Source organism: Gavia stellata, chromosome 16 (assembly GCF_030936135.1).
Source record: "Gavia stellata isolate bGavSte3 chromosome 16, bGavSte3.hap2, whole genome shotgun sequence".
NCBI classification, from domain to species: Eukaryota; Metazoa; Chordata; class Aves; order Gaviiformes; family Gaviidae; genus Gavia; species Gavia stellata.
The window spans coordinates 18,798,537-18,823,080 of record NC_082609.1 but is presented as its reverse complement, the minus strand read 5'-3'; the positions used below and the strand labels follow the sequence as shown (position 1 = coordinate 18,823,080).

General features: G+C 44.5%; 1 protein-coding gene across 1 annotated transcript in view; it reads right to left on the bottom strand.

Moving 5' to 3' along the window:
* Nucleotides 1-4,223: 4,223 nt before the first annotated feature.
* The window catches only part of RANBP17 (RAN binding protein 17), a 163,572-nt gene continuing 143,251 nt past the window's right edge, over nucleotides 4,224-24,544 (bottom strand). The window contains exons 26-28 of the mRNA XM_059825591.1: nucleotides 11,439-11,537; nucleotides 7,526-7,653; nucleotides 4,224-4,516 (exon numbers count right to left, since the gene is read on the bottom strand). Of these exons, the coding sequence (XP_059681574.1) occupies nucleotides 4,420-4,516; nucleotides 7,526-7,653; nucleotides 11,439-11,537 (324 nt within the window). The 3' untranslated portion in view covers nucleotides 4,224-4,419. The remainder of the gene's footprint in view (nucleotides 4,517-7,525; nucleotides 7,654-11,438; nucleotides 11,538-24,544) is intronic.

The window sequence follows — 24,544 nt, the reverse complement described above, 5'->3', positions numbered from 1 at the left end:
CGCAGGAGGGACGGTGGTCCTGTCCCTCGTACCTTCTCCTGTAGAGCCCCGTGAGACACCGGCGGTCCTCCCCGGCAGGGCTGAGCCCCCCTGGGTGCGGGCCACCGCGACCAACAGGCCCCAGGACAGAGCACTGGCCTCGCTGCCACGTCCTGGCGCTGGAAAGGGACCCCGGGGTGTCATGCCTATGGCCGTTGGGCAGTCAGCTCGCTCCCCGGGGAGCAACGTCGGGGTCGGGCACTCAGCTCTCGGTGCTCAGCGGAGCGGAGCAGCGGTTTTGTCAGCCCAGGAGGGTTAAATCAGCTGCTCTTTTTCTGAAGCATGAGCCCTGGTGCTGCGGCAGTCTAAAGGTCGCTCCCCTCTGCCCCTTGCTGCGACCCCGGGAGGGCTGCGCCTCTCCTGGCTCCAGCTGGGGAGAGCTGCACCCCAGGCTGGCAGAAGGGGAGGTCCACCCCGCTCAGCCCCGGTGTATTCCCTGTGCCCCTCCACGGAGGAGCTCGGGGTGCCAGCCCCGGGAGCGGAGGCTGCCGGGCTGAACACGGGCACCGATAACCGTCCTTGTCCTCCGCGCCCCGGTGAAGCGGGTGGAAACAGTTAAACCCTGCGCACAGAGCAAACAGGGAAAGGTGGCTCGCAGCCTCTGAGGGGTGAACGTGCTTCGGTGGTTTCAGTTCCCGTTTCACAGCACGTCTTTATCAGGTTGGTGACCTTAACTGTTACATGAAAAAAGCCGAAACTTGGTTTTAGTTCAGGATCTACGCATCGGTCCACAAACGCCTGAGACCAGATGAGACGGGGAGGGTAGGAAGGAAGCGCTGAGGAAGGAACTACCGCGGAAAGGGAAGAGAGCACAGAGGATGACGGGCAGATGGGGCTCAATTTCCTTCTGCCGTCTCCAATAAAATCAGGCTGTAGTGAAGCCGACAGGGAACATCCCGGTACTGTGGACAAACCCTGGAAGATGCAAAGACATCTGGTCTCCCTGAGCAGCAGCGCCAGCACTGGGATGCGGGAGAAGGCTGGGAGGTACCCTGGGAAGGTCTGGGCGTAAACCCGGGAAAGCAGCCGGCGTTTCAACGCGGCTTCCTTCTCTCTTTCATTCTTATTTTATATACCAACACGCAGCTCCTGCCAGATTTTTCTACCAAATATGACTTTTGTTGGGCAAATTACATTAGGATGGATGCCGCAGGTATCCATTAAGGTTTATTTATCGTGATACTGTTTGGATCTCACGCTTATAAATAACTTATGTTATGGCTTTTGTTTGTAGAAATGTAACTTACATATTTTATTATGCTTTCTGTAAACCTCAAAAAGATCGTTGTCAAAGAAGCGCCTCTTAACAGCAGTCTAAACTACGGTACATAAAATCTAACATTATTTTTTAATACGGCAAGGAAGCGTGTTATCCCTCTACGCTTTGAAAGGTTTGCTGTCATCATAAACTCGTACTACGGTAAAACATTAACATGTCTAAGGAATTATTCTGTCAGGTGTGCAGATACTGGTGGCTGAGTTTCTTCAAAGCCTCCTTGCGCAAGCAGGGCAAGGTATTAAAACCCGGTGTGTTTTCCCCGGAAAGGTGCCTTTGCCTGCTCTGGCAAGCAGAGCCTGACTTGCGGAAGGCTGCTCCAGGGATGGTTTGCTCTCCCTCGCAGAGGGGCAGGCACTTACCTGAGCTTCAGCAGTCGGTCCTTGTCACTGTGATGACGTAAAATGCATTTGGGGCAGAAACACACCTCTTTTACAGTCCCAAGTCGTTTGCATCATCGGAGAGGCTCGCATCAGTTCTTGAGATGAAATCACTCGGGGCCGAGCGGCGTCTCCTTTCCGAGGTTTCCCATTCCATTGTTTCCGCTTTTTTTTAAAGGGAAAAAAAAATAAATCCAACCCCCTTAAGGCAATTTTGTCTTTAAAAAAAAAAAAAGTATAAGGCGTTACACGTGCTTTGTAAACACGAGGAAATTCTGGGCCGTACCCCCTTTGACAGCGCCCTTTTAAAAAGCTGACAGTAAAGACTCTCAACAAAGAGTCGGGAGCCATAAAACACACTACTTGCTATGCTATCCATTTCCTAACCTAAAAGCAAGCGTATTTATACGACCAGCTACTCTAAGTGAGTTCCCATTGTCAACTGTTAGCCAAGGTTGAAACGCTGTTCAAATACCTGTCTCGAGTTTGCCCAGTTTCTAAGACGCTCTTTAGAATCTCCCTTGTAAGCTCTAACAAGGGATGCGTTAGAAGGGAAATTTTGGAAACATACTTGAGCGCTCCAGAGGGACAGCAGCTATATATTAAAGCAAGCCCTAAAGCCTGAGCACCGAGTTACGGGGGCATACGGTCCTCTCCTTTTCAATATGCCAAACTCCAGCTCTCAGCAGAGCGGCTAATTTAACCAGTAAATGGGCTGGTTTGTGAGCGCCCGCTGATGGTATGCGACCACGACTTATTTCCACCGAACAACAAGGAAAACGGGAGTCACAAAACCCATTAGCTTTCATCTGAGCCTTTAATGGCAATGCACGGAGCCGCAAGGCTACGGAAGGTGGCAATGCACGGAGCCGCAAGGCTACGGAAGGGTTTATCCAGCAGAACGGCCAGAAAGGAGGCGGCACCGCTCGGCACTGAGCTCCGCGCCCGTCAGCGAGGCGACACGGAGAAACCTTGCCCCGAGCCCCAGCTCACACGGTGCCCTGCGCACGTGTTCAGTTTTGCAGCTTTTAAAATCCACCTTAGCGGCACAGATTCCGGTTTCCTTGAAGGATCGAAGTGGAAAGTGAATGACTATAGCAGGTCGTACGCATTTGACGTGTTGATCGCGATCATACGCTTTCGGCAAATTTTTCAAACCTCGGCACACAGCATCGGGCTGTGTGTAGAAACGGCCCCGAGCTGCAGAGCTCTTCAGTAACCTCAATTGATTCTTTTCTCAGGTACTCAGCACTCTTGGAAATTGGAGCCTTTGGCTGCAGATTAAATACTTTCTCCAGCTGAGCTTAAATGTAAACAGAAAACTGCTTAACAAAATTACTCCCTTTCAGATTTGGTTCCTGCCATTTCAAAATGTGCCGAGAAATAACAGTTGCAAAGAAAAAACTGGAAAAAAACCTCTTTAAAAAATACAGGTAGGAACTTTTCCTCCCTGTTGGCCACAACGAAAAATTCCCATTCTTGTCTAAGCAGTTGCGAAATATTACTGAATAGGCAAATGTAAGCAAGCATGAAAAACACACGCAATCAATTATTTACGTAAGAAAAATAAAAAAAGGAAAAGCCAACCCAATTCAAACCCAATGCCAATAGTTTGTAATTGCACGTAAGAGCTTTTCTACATTAGAAACTAATTGGCTTGCTGCTTAAATAGTTCTAATTTTTGTCAGGCCTTGCTTCAATTCATTTGCGTGTTTCCTCAGCCCCCGCAGTACCTCCTGCCCACCGCAGAACGACAGTAATCGCTCCCCACAAAACCCGAGCGGCCGGCGCAAGCGTGAGCTTTGGGCCGGAGGAGGGGTTTCGTTCCGGTACACTCCGAACTCTTTACCATCGCTGAGAGGTGAAGAGAAATCTGCTGAATTTGCCATTTCAGATGCGTGCGTTCGTCTTCATTGTGCCACACGCTGTTTAAATACGGGCAATAACTCTCTGTAACTATCTGTTTGCTTTTTTGCAGTAGCGGATAGATTTTATTCTTTTTAAACAGCGTTTTAACAACTTTATTTTCTTCCGTGGTTTGGTTTTTTTCCGTTTCCAAAGCCCTGGAAAATACGTACTTGTGAAATTAAAATATCATCAGTACTTCATTAAGGCCTGCTCTGTCATCTCTTATTTTATTAGGTGCAACATTCTCAACGGTCTTGCCATACTTATGGCCTAAAACATTCATTTTCAGTCCTCTACTTTGTTGTCCACCCTGCCATTAACCGCCAGTGCTGAAAAGAAATATGTAACATGTTGTAGAAAAATAGTAAAGTTTATTATTTCAAAAAGATGTCACATAAAATTTGTACTGGCTTTCATCTCATTTTCAAACAGACGTGACCTCAGAGCGAGCTCTGATGAGCTATTATTTACTATTATGTGTAGAAGTGAGAATCATTAACTGATACGAGTTCAGAAGGAATACGTATTTATTTCGTTCTTTGGTTAAGTACTGTTTCTAAACCATTTCATAAAGATAAAACAACAGGATAATAAAATTTGATAAGAAAGGCTGAAAACGTTCTTCAAACTAAAGCTGATTTTCCATCGCTTTCACTATTATAAATCCTTACGTTTAGGCCAGAGATATAAAAAGGCAGAAGAAATCTTAAAAAAATAGTTTTCACAAGGGTCAAAAAAATCTATCTAACAATATAACAGCGTCCCAAAACTTTCCGAGTCGGTTTGTTAGTCAGTGCTCTGTTTCCAAAATCACTGTCAACTCATCATATCTAAACTGCTGGGATCCGAGGCCCCTTCGCTGCGCAGAGCTTCAGCCATGTCTCTTCGAAAGACTGACATATTCTGAGTGAACCTGGGAAAAAGAGAACCCAGACGGTTGGTTAAAGGAGACTTGATATCGAGAGACGTACTTCAAGAATCGGTAAAAAGAGTAACTGTAGCGTAAATTTTAAATGGAAAGAAAAACAGAGGAAGACTCACAGACAAAATCACTAGGCGCCCTCAAAAACCAGTCCTATAAAATAACGATGAGCACGTAAACACGGACGGGTGGCATATTATAAACTCAGCCTACCAACAGCGCGAAACGTTTTAAAAGGCAGCTGGGAAATGAATGCAACAAGAAACCTTTCCATCTCCCGTGGCTCAGAACGTGTCCCGTCTCGCAAACCTCCAGCAAAGGGCTCTTTGGGACGCGTCCAGATGGTCATCAAGGCCAGGCTCTCTCAGACCTACCTTCCTCCCTCACGAGTGGTGTCAGAGTTCAACCTGTCTCTCGGTGAAACACGGTACCATCACCCATCTGGCACAGGACGAATTGACAAAAATATTCCCCGACAGTTTGCTACGGGCAGGTGTAGGACGGGAAAGCTGTCCGGTGTCACCACACCTGAGACCGGGCGACAACTCTGACTCAGCCTGTATGACAATCCAAATCTGATCTACTCTCTTGGTCTACCCTTACCTGAAACAAAGAGTTTACTGGCCATTTATCACTCCTCATGTATGTATTTAAAAAGAAAACAACCCAACCCGCCCAAAAAAAAGTGATTTAAAATGTCAGGAACATATACTGCACCCCGCATTCAGGGTTTTTCAAACGTTCTTTTGTTTGTTGCCTCAGTGCTCTTCGCTTTGATTGTGTCGGACTTGGCTGGCTCACTATAGCGAAGCTAATAAAGTTTCCTGAAGAACGGCTCCTCAGGGCTCCTTCCAGCAAAGGACTGGTGGACGGGTGCTTGCAAAACTGATGGGATCTCAGCAAAGGTCTCTTTGCAGGACCAGGGGTAATAATCCTCCCCGACTGCCTCCGCCGTACGGTACTTTATGGGTATGTCTAGCAGCAGTGCGGTGAACTGGGGCTTGCTGTGCGTGGAAATACAGGATGCAATTACAAGTTCATTCTTTATTCTATTCGTAATTTCTTGACGTTTGTGCTTATTTCCTTACTAATGGAAATTGATTTCTGCTCAATTTTGAACAATCACGGTTAAAAGAAGCCTCCCCTTCCACAGAATAAATCTGAGAAGGATTACAAATCACGAACTGAAAACAGAAAAGCCATCGTATTAACTCATGCTGCTTGTTGGGGAGGCGATGCCTTCAAAGTCTTCCCCAGTTAGCCAGGCGGACGCTACCGAGACAGACGAGCTGCTCCTTTGACCGAGTTATCTCTAATCCCCCACACCTGCACCCACCCCTCCCCGCCTGCGCTCCCACAAAAGCTCTCCGAGAGCTGCCGCACCGCTGCAGAGTACCGCACAGCGCTTCGAGATGAAAATCCCCTGTAAATCCACAGCTACTGGAATCTAACGCTTGCCAAACGCAGTATTTGCTGGCAGCCCAAGTGAGGGAAGCCGCTGTCCATGCCCTGAAGAGGGAGAGCCCAGCGAGCGAGCTGGATTCCCCACGCCTCGCTGCCTGCCTGGGGGCGACGGGGACGCTCGGTCTTTCGCCCGTCCACCCTCCCGAGCCCAGGCTAGTGCTCAGAATGAGGCAGCTCCGAGAAACTTCACATCAAAGTACGTTTTTCTCAGAAAACAATGTTACCTTAAGGACTTCTTGCCTTCAATAAATGTAACTAGATAGAGAACTAAGAAACTATCTAGTTATAAGAACGAGTTTTACTCGGTTTTTCATTTTTTCTTTCTTTTTTTTTAAATCCCGAAGGACTGTTGAGTCAAATAATCCCCTTGGCACTTACAGCTCTAAGGTCAGACTACATCCCTACAGCCAGCCACTGCCAGCTCAGTTTTTCTTTGTTTTAACAGGCATTCTCCTCCTTCCCGCTGGCCCTCTGCATTTCCCCCAGCTTTTCTGCGGCTCCGTAATACAAGTTACACAGAAAGTCTGTCTGATTTATTAGCGCCGTGGATGTGATCTCTGGGTTTGCTTCCAAATTCCCCTGTCCCTGGCTATCATCTAGTCAGGCTGTAAGGAATTTACACCTTTAGTACCAGAATTTAATAGGAAAATGAAACAAAATCGTGGGGACCGTCATTAACGCAAAACTATTTAAGAATTAAACAAGTTCAACGTAATTTTCACACCAACAAAGAGAGAAGAAGTCCGAGAAATAGAATCACCAAATGGTTTTAGCCATGACACCTCTCCAAGCCCCTTTTCCAGTTTGTTTCAAGCTTTCCAGAAAGTTCCACAGTCTGGACTCGCGTGGCTGTACTTTCAAGGTTTGCTTTGGTTGAATAACGCGCATGGGAGAGAAAAGGCAGCTAGCTAGTGACAAAACGTTAGCGTGAACGTTAAACGCAGACGAACTCGCCGTTTCTTTCGCGAAGGCTTCTATTCCATTTTTCAAATGAGGGCAAGATTGGGTGAATTTGTGATTCATGTTAAAAAAAAAAAAATACATCCTTGCTTCATTTATCTACAACGTGTAAGCTGCCCCACTGGATCCCTTCTCATTCCGGCATGTCGCAAGCAGTTGCTTAACCCCAACACCAGCAAGAAAAGGCTCTGTCAGAGCAACGGCACCGCTGGAGGTGGAGGCAAGTGTTTCGTCAGAGGGGTTTAAGGTTGGAAAAAGGGATTTCTGAGGCTCACCTGCTGAAAAATAAGGCAGTTTTTCCCAAGTGAAAAAGCAGCAGCTGCAGCCTGGCAAACCTTGACTTCGGGATTAAGTTAGGAAATACGTTTCTGACCAAGAAAATAGGTGATTATCAAATGTTCAGGCTCTAACTGTTAAGTCTAGGGATGAATTCTTTGATAGGACATTACCTTCCTTTCAAAAGCAACTGCAGTTTAAAGGCTACCTGGAAATACTTCCTGTGTTAGTTTTTTTCCAGTTAAAGTTTTCATTTCCATTCTTTTATTCTTTCAGCTTGCTTATGTGGTATGAACTTACCTGTCTCTGTTCTTCACCAAAAGGTTTTGCTCGACTCCTTCCATAAGATTCCTGAAGCACTGGTCAAGGACTTCACGTTTGTTGTCAGGCTGGCTGGTTATCAAGGTTGCCCTTAGTTCACTGAAGTACTACGATAGCAAAGCAGAGAATATGAAAAATGAGGTTTGGAAATTTAAACCCAGAGTTACTTGCCTACATCTGGAGCACTCTTGAGCAAGTGCTTCGTACGATGCCCTCTGGGAGAGGAGTTTGTCGTGTCGCCAGGTGACCATGCCACTTTGCCAGTGGGCGCCGGCCACCTAACCAGTTCCAATACAGAAAGCCACCTAAGAGGGGGGACAACAGCACCCTTGACTGCTTTTCAAGTCTTTTCGGAACAGTGTGAATTTGTGCACTTCGCCGCGGGCTCTAATCGCTTCAGTGCTGCGATGAGACAGACTCACCTTTGCTTCTTTAGAAGCTAAGTAATCTATATGATTTTCTACAGACTATTCCCATTACATTCTGGCAGATTTATAGGCTAGTTAAAATAGAACTTTTTATCACCTTAGAAAAATGTAGGTTTAGTCTAGAAATACTGAACGGGAGGGGACCTCCAGTGTTCTCCACTACCTTACTACTACAACCAAGCAAGTCACATAATCCTGTTTAGTCTTTATTATCTTGGCGGTGTCAAAGTCTGACAGCTCTGGCGTAAGCACATCCATGGTATAAGCACTGATATATACAATTATTCAGAGGAGAATGAACCGTTCTGATGAACCTGTGCCCAAGTAGCTGGCAGAGCTTCTGAGCCGTCTGATATTGCAGTCGAGAATAATACTGCTGTATTCCCCAAATTTCAGGCATATAACAAGAGAACTTGTTAAAGGTAGGATGAAAATCAGTTTTCAGTATGCAAAATTTAACAGAGTTTTGAAGTCAGTGTAACTGGTAGGGTGTCGTACAGAGTGTCAGAAAGCACAAAAGTCCGCGATTTGTTTTGCTAGATTTTTTTAAAACCTTTAACAGGTTTAAAGCTGTTTAAGGTTTAAACAAACCTCAAATTAAACACGCAGCTTCTCCATCAAAGCTACAGCTCTCCTGTACGCATAAAAAATATGGGATAACACAAGAAAACGTAGCAAAACCGTAGCACTCTAACACTAAGCCCCGATGACTCAAGAGGAATATAGAAGTGTTTGCTTTAATGTCTGCTTGGCGAATTACATGCCCTCAACCCGGTTCCTCTCAAACCAGAAACATCCTGTGTTACGCATCTTTGCTGACCACTGCAGCAGTACTGGAAGTGAAGGCAGCAGCTGATCAACTAGCTGGGTCCCAAACTACTTAGGAACTCAAAACCGAAAATCACCTGGGAGCTGGCGTGAAAGACGAAGTATCTCCCTGCAACGAACACATTCCCAGCAGCCCCGTCTCCAGGCGACAAATGCAGAGTTCAGTGTGGAGAAGGCCATAACCCCGAGACCTTGGTCCAACGTCCACACGTTGTTTTTAGAAAAGAGGCATTCCAAGAACTTCTTCGGTCAACCCCATCATGGAAAGCATTAACAGCATCCTCAAGCAGCAGCAAGGAATAACATCTCTGCCTACCATTAACGAGTACGGCATCCCCCTGAAGATTCTCCCCCGGCATCCCTGTTTCCACACTATGGAGCTGTTAGGAGCCCAGGGGTTTCCCGGGCTTCTCTGCAACAGCATCACTTTTGCCCGTACGCTCAAATGCCTGCGTTCTTCAGTTGAAGGACGACGGCAAGGAGCAGACGCTGTTGCGACATTATCAGAGGGCTTTTTCTGCCAACCTCTTGCCGGTAGGATTTAAATTCAACTTGCTGCTGCACTTCGGTACGGGAACAGGGTCAGGAGCCACTTGCAACCATCCCATTTTACACGACGCTGGTGCCGTCTCAAAAGATTTAGCGTTGTTTCAGGGTGGACTCTGAGTTCGATACCCGTTTTGGCGTAATTACCCCCATTGGTGCAAGCATGTAGAAATCCCAATTTTTCTGAGTCCCCAGGTAAACCTGGTGTCTTCCCTTTGGGATGAATGATGGGCAAAGAAGATCTCATTAAAACCAAAGAAGTAGTGAACAAGCAGTAAAACATGGTAAACGCGTGCTTGCTCTCTCAGCAAAGTAGAGACAGAAACCCTACCCGAAATAAAGGATCCCACTTCCAATAAATAAACCAGCGGTGCACTGAAATGAGCCACATGTAAGTACGGGTCCTACTTTTTCCGAACACAAAATAAATAACCTTGATGCAAAAGGGGCAATGCAAATACTGTAAATTCTATTTCCTGTTCTCTACCCTTCCAAAAGAAATGTAAGGCTTCTTCGTAAGTAAAGGTGCTTGTACATATCCACGTCTGCTAAGCAAAACGCATCATCATTAGAAGTAGTCTAATTTCCGTAAAGAGAATATTCTGCCAGTCACAAATTTATTCCTTACGATTTACAGCTCCATGGTTTTCTCTTCAAGTGAAATATTTAATTTCTTCTTATACTGAAGCATCAAACCCACATAATTAATATGTAGTCAGGCTAATACTTAAACGCTATAAATCAGAAGCATTATATAAACAAAAGTGTCGTCTCGAACAAGATTGGGAATGCACAAAACTACTTATTTCCCACTTTTATAATGATGCAGTGACTCAGAGCAGATAGAAAATGATTAGTTTTCCTTCCAAAGTAGGAAATATTGCTTCCATCTGTAAAGTATAATATTGTGATGTCATAAAGTTTTCCTAAACACTGAATTTGCCCTTATTCCCTCTCAATCATTTTAAAAGAACTGCTCTCTCTTATAGAGCTTGGATTTAAATCACAATAACACACCAAGAAGATGAATGACAGTGCTATTGGATATGGCTAAAATTGGATCCTTCAGCACAGGTGAATGATGAGACAGCGCTTCTCTTCTTGATATATTTTCTTCTTCTATTAGTTTCCTTCCATAGCTGGGATTTCAGTTTGAATTTTAATGTATGCGGTTGCTGCTAATCTTAGTGTCTTATTTTTTTCCAGCACCCTCTTATTGTATAGACAATTCATTCTCCAAAGCAGTAATACACTGAGGCTTGTGACTGCCCAAGAGATAAAGCAATTCAGAATAAAGTTAGAGCTAGCTCTGAAGTATGGTGAATACAACAGGTCAATATCTTCAGGAACAATGCCTCGCCATACAAAAAATGCACACATTTAGATCAGCTCGCATTCATTTACTCAGATGGTTTCCATTTCAGACAATATTGTCTCTATTAAGTCACCGGGGAAACATGATGGGTATATCCAAATTCATCGTTTCAGATTGTATTGAAGGGGCAAATTGCCGAGTATTTCCTGGTTTACAGAATCTGCCACAGATGCACACAATCCAAATTGCAATCAATGCGAGTACTTAAGTGTAAGCGCTCAGATAATACCCCCCAAAGCTAGTTGCTCCCGTGAAGCCTTTCAGAAAAAGAAATTGGTTAACTATTTTTCGAGGAAGCAATTTTTCTGATGTGATTTCCACAGTGTTCTTGTTTCATATTTCTTTCTAAAAGCCAGATGAGCTTGCATAACTTCTATGCCTGCTTAATTCTGGAAAAGTGAAGACATAACAGTTAAAAGGTCAATTGACCTTCAAAAAAGGTCAGTTATATCCTTGCATGATCTAAGGTTGGGTGTAAAAGTTGGGGTGAAGGTTTGAGAGGATTTTCCATCCAAACGAAGCCTCTTAGCCTTTGTGAACTAATCTGTGAAATACCGATACGGTACACGAGCTGAACCCTACTCTCCACTCCTGGCGTGCGTAAGGGAGCAAGGGGATCTGAAAGGGCAACAGGCAGCTTTGTTCTGTGTGAAATAACGGTTTCAACTACTTGGCATGTGAAGAGCGCATCTGGTGGAATTTCTCAAATACTCACTTTCTCATTGAGAAGTATAAGTCCGAGCAGCGGTCTTGACACAGACCATTGGTTTCTGCAGTCTTCAAAAATGATGGTGTTCATTAGGATTGACATCATCTGAAAGAGAATTCAGACAGCTCAGGTGAATACGGATACTGGTGTTATACCGTGTGATGCGGTGAGAAGGAAAAAATAGTGAAACCTTTACTAACCATGCTGAAATCACTTGTATTTCATATATGAGCACGGTATTACAAAAGTCATTCTCCCAAACAAGTATATCCACAACCAAAACTACCCGGTGAAGAAAGTTAAAGAAAATGAATGTCAAAGCTGGGCTCCAAAGAAAAAGCTGAAGTTAAACCAAGCATGAACTGAGATTTAGAGTTGCGTTAATTTAAGGAGCAGGCTTTGGTCTTACTACAGGGATCTGCCCTGTCGTCACACTACTTTTAAGAGAGCAACACACATGCGACCAACCATCTGTATTCGTTTCAGAGTAATCCCTAGGTGCAATTCAAGATTCTGGTTTCCTCACATGCACCTTTCTTTGTGCATGACGCTGCAAGGCATCTGAAGGGAACACTCCCCGTTTCGATGAAGGCAATCCTGGTTACAGCAAGTAGTCTATAAATCTGTACCGTTTCCATCCCAGTTACAAACCCAGCCTCTGATTTCCGACACTTGACTTCTGTGGTTTACTTTACGGAGCTCTACAGCAGGGATAAAGCCGCTTCATCAACTTTACAAAGCACTGAGATCTATCAACTCATACAATTAAGTTCCGCTGGCACCCAAAGTGAAGGTACATAATTCACTTGGCTCGTTGGCTGGCACGTAACCAGAGCCTTCAGCTAACGCCGCACCGAGTATTCTCCCTCTGAGGCCTCTTCTGGTCTTGCTGTGCTTCTATACCGCTGGTGTGTGTCGCTAGGAAGGGTACGACTTATTTTAGGGATTGGCACAATTTTTGTAAAAAGAAATTACAAAATAACTGTAGAATCCATTTAAAGATAAAATGCTCTAAGATATCCTTGAGATATGTTAGTCCAAAATGCCAAAGGCCACAACATATACGAACCTAAAAACATTACTCAGCGATTAAACAGAGTGAAAATTTGTAAAATGTCACCAGTAAATAGTTTGACTCACATTTATAAAATATCTACACCCTAAAACCAAACATAGAGGAAGTAGAAAATCATTAAATCCTTTCTCCTAGGCCAATGAGTAGCTATGAGCAGGGTCTCCAGAGAGCTGCCACACTGCAAACTAGCCTGTAATAACTGACCAAGGCGAAGTCAAACAGCATGTTTCACTAAATGAAAAAGATGAATCCTAGCACTACAAATCACCTGGAACAGAGATATCCACAAATCATTTGAGCTTGCACGTTAGGAACAGTCAGTCTGGCACGGGAAAGGCCAATTCTTCACCTGACTTCACAGTTTATATAGCAGGCAAGCTATTTTCCGTTACTCATAGGACAAAACCAGTCCCATACCGCTTTGGAACAAAGGCAAACAATTCAAAACCTCTGCGCGGGCACTAAAAGGGACGCGTTTTCCAAACGTGAAGAATAATTGCAACTTCTTATAATGCCTTCATCGCCAGGTTTTCATCTTCATAGCTTGTCACAAAGCCAGCTGTTAGGACAGAAGCATTTTTTTAAGCAATTAAATGAACTCACTCAAGCTGTGATTTAGTCAGAGCACCACAACTGCCATACCCGTATTTCTTAGAAAAAGTGCTATACATGTAGAAAGACTTTCAATGTGATGCTTAATCCAACAAGGGCATGCGCAGAGACAAGTTCACAACTGAACCGGAGGGAAAGTGCCACCTCTTCCAACTCCAGCTTTATCAAACAACTCCTGAGGGTGTCTTCAAGGTCTCTAGCGCAGAATTACCACTAAACTGAAAATGAACTGCAAAGCAAGTATTTTAGTTTATTTAGTTTATTACGTTTTTGGCCTAAATATGGATGAACGACCGAAATTTACCCGGGAAACTTATTTGTCTCTGCGTGTAAGTAGTACAGACAGGACTGAAATAAGCAAGGAATATGGTGAATCACAGAATCACTAAGGTTGGAAAAGACCTGTAAGATCATCAAGTCCAACCATCAACTAACACCACCATGGCCACTAAACCATGTCCCACAATGCCTCGTCCACACGTTCCGAATGATACAATTAATAAAACAAAAATATAAACCAAAACCATAAAACAAAATCCAAAAAAGCCAATATAAAGCAATCTACGTAACACTAACTATTAAACGTGTGCTTTGATATTGGCCAGCCAGGACAGGACACAGCCAAAGCCTCCCTCCCACTTCCAAGCTTTTCCTCTGACAAGATCCTACTGTCAAACATTTTTAATTCCACTTCTGACTCTTAAGGATTAATGAAAGAGAACCCTTTTAGAAATCATTAGCCGCGCCGGGCACAACACTGTGTTCAGGAGTTAACTAGGTCTCAGACCTGGACGTGCGTGCGTACGTCCATCTTCTTCACGGGTCAACCCATTGCTTTCAACGAAACCAAACGGTTACACTACCACCAAGCGCTAATGCTTTCATGCAGAGTTGCCTCTGTTTAACGGAACTGCTGGGACCAGTGGTACCGCTGCACTAATATGCACAAAGTTGTAACATCTGCCGGGAACCGCTCCGTAACAGTGATTAATGCCTCTCATGACGTTATGCAAGTTTATTACTTGCAGGGGTGGACGATGTGGAATCCTATCGTGTTGTCTTTGCAGATGTCTTAGACATCCCACTTCTTGCAAAGATTAAAAAAAAAGTAAAAATCAAGGTGTACGGTTGGCGTTGAGTTGCGTGCATAAAACCGGGGCAAACCTGTCTATCGTATCAAGACCTCTGTCGGAGGTTGTCAGGAGCGCATTACGGCATAGGCAGAAAACGATCAGCAATTACCGAGCCTCATTCCACCAAAATGAAGGGTGCCAAAATCCATAACAGCCTTAAACTTCCTTTCCCCGTTTTCCACGTTTCCCTCTCGCAACTGTTGCTGCTGCTTGGTTTCACTCCGTAGCTTTGGTTTCCTGTGCTACTTCTGCACGAGCCTACAGAAAGCTGTTTGCGTTCCAAATCCTTCTTTGTTTTAGAGTGCTGCTGACACGCTCCAAGAGAGCCCGCACCTGCGAACAAGCGCCCGGAGACCACCCCAGCTGGGAAGAGCTGAGCCTGCACGGACTCATCCGCAAGGCCACAGAGCTCCTCCAGGCAAGGCTCACGCTACCTTATAGCGACGCTTTGCCTTGGCAAACGGCACCGTTACTGGTGATGCACCAGACTTGAACTCTTTCTTGGGCAGAGGTATCAGGCTTTCATTTAACGTCACTAATTCTCCCTCTCCCGCCTCTCTACCATTCTCACATCATATAGAACAGCTTCTTCCTACAGGGACAAGCGACATCCTCAGCATCCTCCTTCTGATCTCACGCGACCAGGGATTTGACTCTGTTGTCATCAGGAGAAACAGGCCAACCCACGCAGGAAAGCACTTCTAGATACTTGACACACAGCCCTATATATATGTGCTCATTTCTATTGCTCCCCTGGACTTGTTAAGGTCGTGAAGGAACTGAAACTCTTTAAGCTTCTGAAGGAGGCTCTGAAATAACGTGCGGCCTTCTTCATATTTCATTTGCTGACACACATTTACATATATTTGTATTTATGATGGCAACACGTACATAAATGATAACCGCAATTTTCTGAAGATGAGTTCTTGCCCGATAACATCTACAAATGAGGAGATGAATGCAGTTACCCGGCCAGCACCGCTGCCCCGGAGCGACCCTGCTCGCTCCCAGGCCATCAGCTGCACCCAGGTCCACGAGCAAGCGTTCAGCAGCCAACAGCAGCAGCACTCTCTGCATTTCTATTTCACTTCTTTTGAGAACTGCAGAGCATTTTCCAGACGGTAGTTAGCTTCAAAGTGTGCCACTGAGATGCATCAGTGTTACCGTCACATTTTACAGAGGGGCTGCTTGAGGAACCAAGTCTCTACGCAAAGCCAGAGTGATACAGACTGAGCCGGGGCACCCCCCAACTGCCTCAGCTCCTTCCAGCCATCACCCAACCGTGGTCATGCTGTTGCTAGAGACCTGCAGTCCCTCTTATGGGGCAGCAGAAGAAGCTGGTGGGGTTCAGGCAGACTTGCATGTGTTTTGCGTGCAGGTGTCGGAGGGAAACCCATGCTATGGCACACCCTCCTCGGCTCACCTTTGCCAAAAGTCTCATTATCTAACCGGAGATCACAAAACAACTCAATGGCAAAACAAAGCACAGAAGCAGAATTCATCAAACATAGAGATTTTTTTTGTTTGTTTTCTAGGTGGAAAATACCCTATTGGTACAAACTGAAACATTTTGTTTCAGGAAAAGCCTTCTGAGGAGCGGCTGAGGGAGCTGGGGTGGTTCAGTCTGGAGAAAAGGAGGCTGAGGGGAGACCTCATCGCTCTCTACAACTGCCTGAAAGGGGGTTGTGGGGAGGTGGGTGTTGGTCTCTTCCCCCAGGTGACAGGACAAGATGAAACGGCCTCAAGTTGCGCCAAGGGAGGTTCAGGCTGGATATTAGGAAAAAGTTCTTTACGGAGAGAGTGGTGAAGCACTGGAAGAGGCTGCCCAGGGAGGTGGTGGAGTCACCATCCCTGGAGGTGTTCAAGGAACGTGTGGACGTGGCCCTGCGGGACATGGTTTAGTGGGCATGGTGGGGTTGTGGTGATGGTTGGGCTTGGTGATCTTGCAGGTCTTTTCCAACCCGAATGATTCTGTGATTCTGTGAAAATGACTTCTGAGACCCTGCGGCAGATCCCCCGCAGCGCAGTGGCACCCCAGCAGCCGGGGCAGCTGCCCGAGGCGTGGGGCAGACTTAAGTCCTCACGCTGACTCAGGCAGAAAAGAAGTTCTCGAGGTGGGGAGAGAGATGTGAAAAAGGAAGGGGGTGGGGGAGCAGATAATGTATTTTCTGCTTAGTTCAAAACAGCAACCTCGCCTCTGTTCTCCTATCTTAAACACAGGGCATCACTTTATCTGGTTCAATAATGTTTCTCCTGACATGTTTGCTCTTTACAAAAGGCACTATTGACAGAACAGGCAAGGATAAAGAACTGTTCTTCCAATAAATTAATTCTTCAGAGTCTCTCTTCCTTCAGAGCCTCTTTCTTTCTTGGGTGGAGGAGGAAAACGTTGGTTAAGATAACCCTCCTCATGAAAACTTTTTTCTAAAGGAAGCTGGAAAAGAAGCTGCCTTTCCCTTAAAAAGGCTTTCTTTGCTGCTCCATGTTATTAATAGAGAGCGCTTGCATCATAGCAGGTCCCGTAACTCATTTCTCTCTCCTGTATGTGGTGATGAATATTCTATTTTACTGCAGCTAATCACACTTTAACATGAAGAACATTATGTTAACACCAGGGACAGTAGTATGTATTCCTTTACGAAAGATTTAGAATGGTCTAAGAACAGACATGGCTTTTAACCGAACGCCTGGCTGGTCAGAACACTCGTTTTTTTCCATTCAGATCTGAAAAAGATTCAGATTTTTATTGTTTGGCACACGAAACTTGCTAGGTTTTATAGCTCTAGCTTCAGACGGTCTGCTCTTAATTTAGGAGCTGTGATTACTAATTTAAATGTCCTTTGGAGTTCTCAGTTCTTTCATCATCAGTTCTTCCTATATCAATAAACGGATCATCATTTACTAATAGTATTAGGAAGATTTAAATGCTCCAAGATTATTAAATACCTTAAATTTTAATCTTGTTTTAAAATATTTATTTTACTAGAAAACCTAACTTTCAGATTGATATTTTCGACGTTCAAAGCTAAAATTTCCAGATGAAATAAGAAAACTAAAGCCTTTATTTATTACGAAAGCGAGAACCAGCCCATATTCCTGAACTAAAAAAAAACAACAATTAACTGCCAGAAACAGCAAATCGGTTGAGACTTGCAATATATAAGAGTGTAAGAATCAGGCGTCTCGTCCCCCTGCGTTAGGAAATTACATTAGACCAACAAAGAGCTTTAACCAAGTTGTTCCAGAGCAGCAGAAGCGCGGAAAGTTGGTGCTGCGGCCGACGGGGGCAGCCTCGACCTCCAGCACCGACGAATGGGCTGAGTTACGTTCCAGCAGCTTTCCTTCTGGACACCCTCCCAACTCTCTCCCCTCCTGTTGCTGATTTTCATTACCTGCAGGGAAGAGGGGAGGAGTTGTGGAAGGAGGGAGGGCAGGAGAGGGAGAAGAGGGCAGCAGACAGAAAACGCCGGTGGCCCATGAAACCGGGCTGACGCAACCACAGAGCTCTTTTCCACCGCCCTTCTTGGGCCTTAGAAGGCTCTTAGAGCCCTTAGAAGGCTCGGAGCCTTCTAAGCTACCCTCAGACCAAGCCTTTCTTTCAGCCTACCTAGGCTAGATTCCTCCAGATTTCTGCTATACAGCACTTAACCCTATTTATACGTACTTCCAATAGATATATGTTAATAAACATTAATCACTAAGATTTCATGATTCAACAGCTGAAGCTTAGAGAAGCTGCAAGAATTATCAAGACTTAATAAAATTGTGAGGGACCCAATTTCGTATGTCAATCTGGAGTAGTTCAATTGGGTCTGGCCTTTTTGTTTCCTTTTATGAAAAAAATCAAGGTATTAATGGCAGAAGAAAACCCCAACCCTGACGTCAGGACAAAGCGTCTGGGTGACACACTGCATCCCATGAACTTGCAGCTGATGGACTGAAACGATGATTTAAGTCTATCATCTTTCACAGGGCATTCCTATCAGTTATATGTTATGTCCTGCTGGGAGAGTCTTTTCTCCCAGTGTTCAGAAGGGATGGAAAAGGGATGGCTATAGATGCGAAAAAGGAACGGTTACAGAGAGCGTGGAGCTTGGCGTTTTCCTGGATACGTCTTTAGATCTGGCCAAAGGGCTGAGTATGAGAGATTCACTTGAAGTAGGTCCAAATCATGAGCCAGCAGAAATAATCATAAAATAAGATTGTACTAACTTCTGACAAACCTGACTTGGTACCTGAAAGAGAAACATGAGAACCTACTCAAAAGGATACGTCTAGGATGACAGCTTAACACTAACAACAAGCACGTGCCATGTGCCCGTTGAATTTACCGCATCAGCTCCACCGTTGTTCTCTATTTTTTTTGTTAAAATAAACCGTCATTATGTGAACAGGACACCACCACAGACCAGTAGTGCAAAGCGGACTTTTCAAAGCTAAGGTTTCCCTCCATCGTTTCCGACCCTGAGCCAGTAGCGAACTGCCTTTCAAGCAGTCGACAGGATCACAAAGCAGATGTTGGCGCTACGCTGAGAACTAACCGCAGCACAGCTGGAACGCGGGCAGCAGCTCCCTCCTGCACACGAGCTGGCCGCAGCGCAAGGTTTCGCCCTGTACTAGCATGTTTTCCAACAGTAATTTTAATATCATCCCTCTAATTTGAGGGCATAGCCTAACATGACAGAACACGTTCTTTTCAAATTACAGTTGCATCTGAGTTTTTTAGGCGAAGGACTAGGATGCTCGGTCCAGTGTCGCCTGTCAGAACTGGCTCCATCTATCCCAAGGGAGAGGGTGCTCCTGGGTGAGCTGGCATCCGCTATAGACTCACCTATAGCAACGCTGTTAACTCTCACAGGATGGAGCAGTTTTGCCTCGTCTAAGGCTACATTAAACTCTGGCAGCGGAACAGTTAACTGCAGCATCACTGAAGACGCCTGATGAATGCAACACCTCCTCTTTCTGCAGGGAGGAGGGGATACATTTCCTTAATTATTACCTTCCAGGGTGTGCTGACTTGCTTCTGTCTGTGCTGAATTTCATGTAAACCTTCTGTTGAATGTCACATACTCATATGGTGCCTGAAGTGCTAGATTTAGTATTTGGATATGTGGTGTAGCTGACAGATGTTTACAAACTCGGGTATCTGCACAGCTTCTTTTTGCCTATCCATCTGTGCTCTGATAGACAGCAAATTATTCCACCTCAGGCTGGAATAATTTAAGATTGTGACATCAACCCTAATGTGCGTTTTTTAGCTGGTAGCATTCAAGAGATTTTTTCACTTACTGATACTAGAGTATAATTTTAAATTAACCGAAGCTGTTTATTTAAGATTCAGCCATTTCTAAACAAGTGGCCCTGACTATACAGCGTTACAGCTGTTTTGAAAGGTGACAGAACCGTGATTAACTTTTGGAACATACAACTTGCCACGATTTGTAACACAAACTTCAGGTTGCTTTGGTGTAGAAGGCTGAGCTCTTTAAAAACCTTATAAAAAATTAATACGCATTCCCCTCTGCTTTTAGCAGTATGTGAAGAGGCAGCTGCGCTCAGGTCTTTGTAAACCCAGTTAGTCTCATCTCAGAAGGAGATCCATAAGCATTTTTTCCAGTCCGCATGGCGAGAGCCTCTCCCTTTCTTGCACAGCCAGCACTCTTATCTGAGAGGTGACACAGGATTAAGTCGGCGTCTACTACCAGCATCTCTGACCAAAGGACTAGTTACAGATTACTTAAGCCTCTGGGGAGGAGAGAATGGCAGTTTCACCCACGCCACTGCCTTCCAGCAAGTCTGTCTTCAGGAATGTAAATGGTTCTACATCTAAATCTTTCTGTCTTCTCTTTAACTGACACTAGGACTTAGAGCGCGCGTCATCTTTAAGCTCCTCAAACGTGAGCCGTCGCTCTTCTTGTCTCCAGTGCCTGAGAAATTCACGGGTGCCTTCCCTTGCATCGAGTGCTGGGAGCTGATGCACAAAAAAGCAGCTGGGGATTTTCAATGGTGCACCAGCATTTCAGCATAGGAGTTGGGATCTTTACCTGCTGGATCATTAGTTTTCCAAAATCTCTGTTACAGGAAGGCCTTCCCAAATGCCAGTCACGTGGGGAGGGACAAGGTCAGAAAATGCTATTACTGAAAAGATAAAACCATTTAGTCTAAAACCAATTTGAGGCTCATCTCAAACTTAATCTACAGAAACGCTGCAAAAATGTAAAAGATGCATATGGAGGGAAAGGCTGAGCACGAGATCAGCTCCAAGTCCTTCGTCCAAGGAAGTTCAAGGTATCTCAAACCGCGCGCGCGTTTATCCCCGATTCTGAACTAGACTCGTGCTGACACCGAGTGGAAGCGTGCTCAGTGCAACCCTCAGGGACGCAAGCCCCACACGCCAAGGAGCAAGTCCTTAAGCTGGGCTCAAGCTTGCACTCACCTGCAAGTCAAGTGCAGCCTGGCATCTATCACATAATCCACCCGGCCTTGCAGCAACACCACGAGGTCTGTAGCGCTCTCTGACGAGAGCCCTGATGTTGCTTGCCGCAAGGCAGCTGGGATTTGCAGGCAGCTTGAGCGTAGGCTCAAAGCCTGCGGGTGTCTGCCAGCAGCAGACCCAGAGGCATCCCCCCTCCAGCAACAGTAACCAGTAGTACAGAGAAAATTAGAACCAGGGTAATTATTTTACCCGTATTTACCTTAGTTTAGCACTGATGGGGAGATCATCAGTGGGGACCGGGAGGCAGGCTGGGCTTTTAAGCCACACCTTGAAGGAAATCAGAGTGTAAAAAACCCAGAAGCTTGGCTCTAACCACCGTTCAAGGATTGTCCGTAAAGCCAAGTGACCTCCTCTGCTCCCCTGGAGCAGAGCCAGCGTACTAGCGTAGAAGACTAATCCAAGCATTAATTACCGAGCGCCTAACAGATTTCAAACCTCTTCTGGTTTCAAACTGTTCATAAAATGATTCTCATTTCTTCTGTAGAACAATTAAAAGCATTTTTGTTATCCTGATGAACTGAACTGTAACCAAAGCTATTGCAAATAAACGTAAAAGACAGATGATAAAGATGGTAATAAGCACATTGCTACTGTGTCCTGAAGAGTCACCAACACTTCTTAGTGAATATCATCTTTCACAACAACAACAACAAAGGATAAGAGCACAAGGCTATTTCATGCAGTCATCAAAACAAAATGCACTGAATATTATATTTCATACTAAATACATTACCCTGGCAGTTTGACACTCAACATTTCAATAGATATTGCGTCTCTCTAACATTCTCCCTGAATTTCTGCAGATGGACTTTTAAGTATCAATGGAAGATTACTTTACTTGTCACGCTAAAAAGATTTTAAAGAATGGTTGCACACACTTCATTTTTAATTTTTTTTATTTCTTTTTTTTTTTTTAAAGGGAAACGAATCATGAATTCAGAGACACGGCTATAGTGAAAGGTCAAATCCCATGTTGTGTAGCAGTCCTCTTAAAATAGCTAAACTGTCTCGTCTCTGATGTGCCCAGCAAAGCACTGGGAGGATTTGCTGACGTTGAACTAAGCTAGCCTAAACTACGCTAAGCCAAGCTGACATAAACTAACAGTTTTCCCAAATCTCATCTGTCTGTTGTGATTGCATTCTATTTTATTTTTAAACTGTGCAGGTTCCTGGAGACATGTAAATACACAAGAATCTCAAGTTTCAGTAAAAAAACCCCAGGGAAAAAAACCCCAACAAACTAAGTTTCCCGCTCTCATGATTTCCGAAGACACCCTGAGCACACAAACATCTCTCAGGATCACAAAGAACAACAAAAAAACACCACAACAGCAATTTATTAGCCTAGGAAAAACCATGGATTTGGAGGTCCTGAAAATCGGAAATCTGCCAAGGTTAAGTGGGACAGGTATTCGGCGTATGCCCGTCATTAGAAAGTTTTCAGCAACGGAACAGCCCTCTTCACGTGACGCGTACCTTTCCGTTCGCTCAAAACGAACGCTGCCGGGGTCAGAACGCCGCAGCAATTGCCTCATCGGGCACCGGCTCTCTATAGAAGCATCATCTCATCCGCGATAAGCTTCGACGGGCCACTGCTATCGTCTCCAAAAGCAATTAAGCATCCTTGTAAGCCACTGCTATTCTCTGGTTTTAAATTTGATTTTACTTTTTTTTTTCTTAAAGGAGGGGGGGAAGGGGAGGGTGTTTGTTCACCGAGAGCGAGTTTCATTACTCACACGGCAAATCTGCCAGTAGCAGATCACGGAATGGATTGTTACCTTTCCCTATCCATTTTGTAAAGATATTGCTTTCTTTCCAGACTGCGAGCATCACTTCTAACCGGATTTTGAATTATAATGTGAACTTTACAAAATTATTGGTGCTATTCATATCGCTAGTTAGATTCTACGGAATGGCAATATTTTTTGCCCTTCCCCGAACCAGCACCTCTTCGTGTTTTATATAAAACAACCGCGGCCAGCAGAAATCGAACATTTCCAAGTAATGTAAAGTATTACATTGCACTGAGTAAACAAGGAATAAAACATTTCTACACTTCTCCTTGAACTTCTTTACTTTTTGAAAATATTTATGCAGCGTGGAAGACACGAGGTTATTGAGACATACAGCCAGTTCCTTCTCTTTAATTGAAACATTTATGCTTTTTGTTCTGCTAGCAAAAAGTAATGAAGAGTAATAACGCAAGATAAATATGCAAGAAACTTATAGATACGATTGTAAAACAACATCATCCTAATGTTTTCATTTAATTACCCTGAAATGTATTCTCTTTAATATTCATTACTCAAAAGCCAATTTAAAAGAGAAAGAGGTGAAGGGACTTATTCAGAAAGACGGACTGTCATTCACGGCAATAGTTATCTAATATACAGAAGTTAATAAAGCAGATTAATCTACAAGTCCCTTTAAGCCATCACTGAGTTTAGAACAACTGCCTCTTTGACCTCTAACCCTCCCGCTGCGCACCAGTAGCAGGTGCCAGCTGCACGAAAATGATGGCTGAGGCGTTTTAAGGCAAAGTCTTTTCTTACTTTGCTTCTGACCAGCAGCTGACCCTGTAGGAACGATTGTTTCGTGTGCTGGCCTAAAGGCTACATAAACCAGTAACCGATAAACAAAAGCATACATACACCAGCTGCCTAGCCGGAGGGCGCGCATCCAACACTGACACCTCCAGCAGTTTGCGCTGCTAGCCGAATCGCCGCCTTTTGTTTCCGTACGCGAATTCTCTACAATACTTGTTACTTCACGGAACTGAACTCCTCTCCGTCCCCGAAAGTGTTTGGGTAAACTACAGCACAGCTTGCGTGATTGAGAGGAGGTTCCCAATTTGATTTAGCACCGTTATTAAGAGCGCGAAATCTTCAGATACATCACTAATGATGATGTATTTTAACATTAAAAGTCTTCAAATTAAATTACTCGATTCACATGACAACGAATCACAACAAGGCTTTAAACAAAGCAGAATTAGAGAAGACACTAAGCTCATTAATATTTTTTGATTTCTTAATTGACAGCACTCACGTAGTGACAGCTATGCGTTTAGCAATATACTCGAGACTGAGGCTACGGCTGCCTTTATGCGTGTGCAGGAAGAAGTACGTACAAAAGAGAAGTAACCGTATTTTTCATTAAGATAAGATGGCTTTGACATAGTTATTTTGCTGATACAAATTACACAACCACAAAAACAATCAAAGTAATGATTAAATGCAGTTATGTACATGGGAGACTACTAGTGCAAATGTTAACGTATTTAAATGGGTTCCCTTCATTAAAAAAATTATATATGATATTAAACCATCAATCAAATCGAAACACTAGAGTCTAAACGTATTGTCACTGGTTAAAATAAATGACTTGGAGACTGAATTTTGGCTCACTCAATATGGTGCCTTTTCTGTTGCTTAGCCACCCAAGTCTCTGCTGGCTTGGGCTACAGCTGGTATATCTCCATCCCTTTCAATTAACGAAGAAAGTTATGATAGTATTGGATAACATTTTTAAATTGTGCTAAGAGGCTGGAAACAGATGTCCCAATGAAAACCCCTCTCACCGCTGTACCAAACCTTTCAAGGCTCAAGCCGGCAAAAGCTGAGCACTCCGGTCCTGATTCAGCTGAGCCTTTAAAGGACGTTTCATTTTAAGCGTAGGAACAAATCGCACCTGTGGGTTTGATCGGCTCTTAAAATTAAGCATACGCTCCCCTATGTGGCTCAAGGCACTCAGGTACTCAGCGTCTTGCACAACTGACCTCTGGCAGTACAATTCA